Raw genomic sequence first — 2,262 nt, forward strand, 5'->3', positions numbered from 1 at the left:
AGCTAGCCAATGTACAGAAATAATGCTTTTAGTCCAGTCTGGTTTGGAGAGCTCTACGGCCTACTAATGGTGCAGGATATGAAATGCATTAGGGTCAGTCACCCTGGGAATATCGCGCAATGCGCCGCGCGCCAACATATTCCCCAAATTGGAGCCCTTGCAAAACACAAACAACAAATCTGAATTTTCCAACTGTGATTTTGTTCAGTTGTATTCACAATTTATTATAATCGGATCAAGTATAGGTGTATTACATATTAAACCTTAATTTGAGGATTGCGCAACGTTGGCGACTTCGTAAAAATGTAGGTCCCCAAAAGGTCATCATTATGCAAACGCTTATCGCAAGCTTTAAACCCAACAATGCATGTATCAAAATCAATGTACTACCTAAAATAACATAATGTAGAACAAAAACACCCCAGAAATAGAAATAAGAAATAAGAAGAGTCCGAGAAGTAAGTGAGCTATGTACAGGGTCAGTTCCAGTACCATATTTACAATGTGCAGAGATACTGGTATGAGAAAGGTGTTCAATCATTTCTTTGTATTCTATAGAACAATAATGCAAACAAAAAAGGGCACAGAAGACATCTTTTCAGGATCTGCGACATCTGAAGCGCAAGAGTTTATGGAAAGCTTTTTTAAAGTCATCATTGGACATGGTATATATAATTGGATTGATTAACGAGTTGAGATAACCAAGCCAATTGAAAAAGTCAAACAACTCGGGGTAAAAACAAGTTTCACAGGTGGCCACCACCAGGGTGTATATGAAAAAGGGTAACCAGCATATAATGTATGCGCCTAATATTATTCCCAATGTTTTGGTCGCTTTCCTTTCCCTAGCGGCTGAGATTCTTTTTTTCTCCAAAAGTGCGTCAGACACGGTTACTTTCACTTGGTTCTCACTTGCCAAGGAACCCGTGTCACCGGAGTGGGTATCATGTCTTCCACACTGCAAAGGTGATGTCGATGCCACAGATCCAGGGGAGTTCGTGACCAGGCGCGCTGAAGTAAGTCTTTTCCCTACCTTTTTGGGTGACTGTTTCAAAATGATCTTACGGGCTTCCACATATATTCTTCCATAAAGCACGATAAGCAGTAAAGTGGGGATGTAGAATGCTCCAAACGTGGAGTAAATAGTGTAGAAAATGTGGTCCGTGTTGACATTACATTCAGTCAACTCCTCTGCCTTCACCTGGCGCCAGAAAAGCGGAGGCAGGGAGATACAGATTGCGATGACCCAGGCAGTCGCGATCATCCCTACCGCGCGCGCTGGCGTGCGCTTTTTGGAGTACTCAACGGCGTCTGTTATTGCCCAGTATCGATCCAAAGCGATTACGCATAAGTGAAGGATAGAAGCAGTGCAACATGTTATATCTGAGGATAACCAAATGTCACATATAACTTGTCCCAAAGTCCAGGTGTGACTCACCGTGTACAGGACGCATATTGGCATCACCAAAATGGACACCAAGAGGTCGGTGACAGCTAGAGACGCTATGAGAAAGTTTGCTGGAGTGTGCAGTTTTTTCGACTGATAAATCGTTGCAATGACAAATGCGTTGGATAAAGTAGTGGCGAGTGTGAAAACGAAGAGAATCACTGCCAAACTGGTTTGATAAGCTAGACTCTCTTCATTTCCCTCCAGCTCTGAAGATTTTGTCACATAGGTATCGTTGGTGAAATTCATTATTAGTCCATATAATGCAGGAGTTGGCTCGAGGTGACCTGTGGCGTTTTTCTCCATCACTGATTTATCACTTGAAACAGTGTGGTCAGTTCTTATGTCGCCAAGTCTCCAAAATGTTCTTAATTCATTTCAATCAATCTAGTAAAATATTTTGGGAGAGGAAAGTATTTGTGTCCGTTTCTTCTTCATTTTCATTCATTGCAGAAACGACCCAATTATAATGTTGGATGTAAAATTGTTGATTTTGAAGTAAATATCCATAATGTTATCTGAAAATGTATAGCAACATCTGTTCGCAATTAACAGTTTAGCTATCTAAACAAAACAAATGGTATATAGAAAGTTGATATCAAAATATATATTGATACCAATGAAAGAACAATGACTTGCAGACATCTGTCAAATGTTGCAACTGCTAGCTTCCCATTTGCATTGTAATCCTTCCCGCCTGGAATTGTCTTGCAGGCTGCGTCAGTCCTTCTCTAGTTGAATGGTGATGAGACCTCCACCCTTGGTTTTATACAGCTGATGCTGCTGCCTGCCTCTGACAGGCGTGACAGTAAACA

At 41.2% G+C, this 2,262-nt stretch overlaps 1 protein-coding gene across 1 annotated transcript; it reads right to left on the reverse strand.

Moving 5' to 3' along the window:
* Positions 1-478: 478 nt before the first annotated feature.
* On the reverse strand, positions 479-1,866 carry LOC139553827 (5-hydroxytryptamine receptor 1B-like). The gene has a single exon (XM_071366553.1). The coding sequence runs from the start codon at positions 1,751-1,753 to the stop codon at positions 599-601; it is 1,155 nt and encodes a 384-aa protein (XP_071222654.1). The 5' UTR covers positions 1,754-1,866; the 3' UTR covers positions 479-598.
* Between the last annotated feature and the right edge of the window lie 396 nt (positions 1,867-2,262).

This window comes from Salvelinus alpinus, chromosome 25 (assembly GCF_045679555.1).
Source record: "Salvelinus alpinus chromosome 25, SLU_Salpinus.1, whole genome shotgun sequence".
NCBI classification, from domain to species: domain Eukaryota; kingdom Metazoa; phylum Chordata; class Actinopteri; order Salmoniformes; family Salmonidae; genus Salvelinus; species Salvelinus alpinus.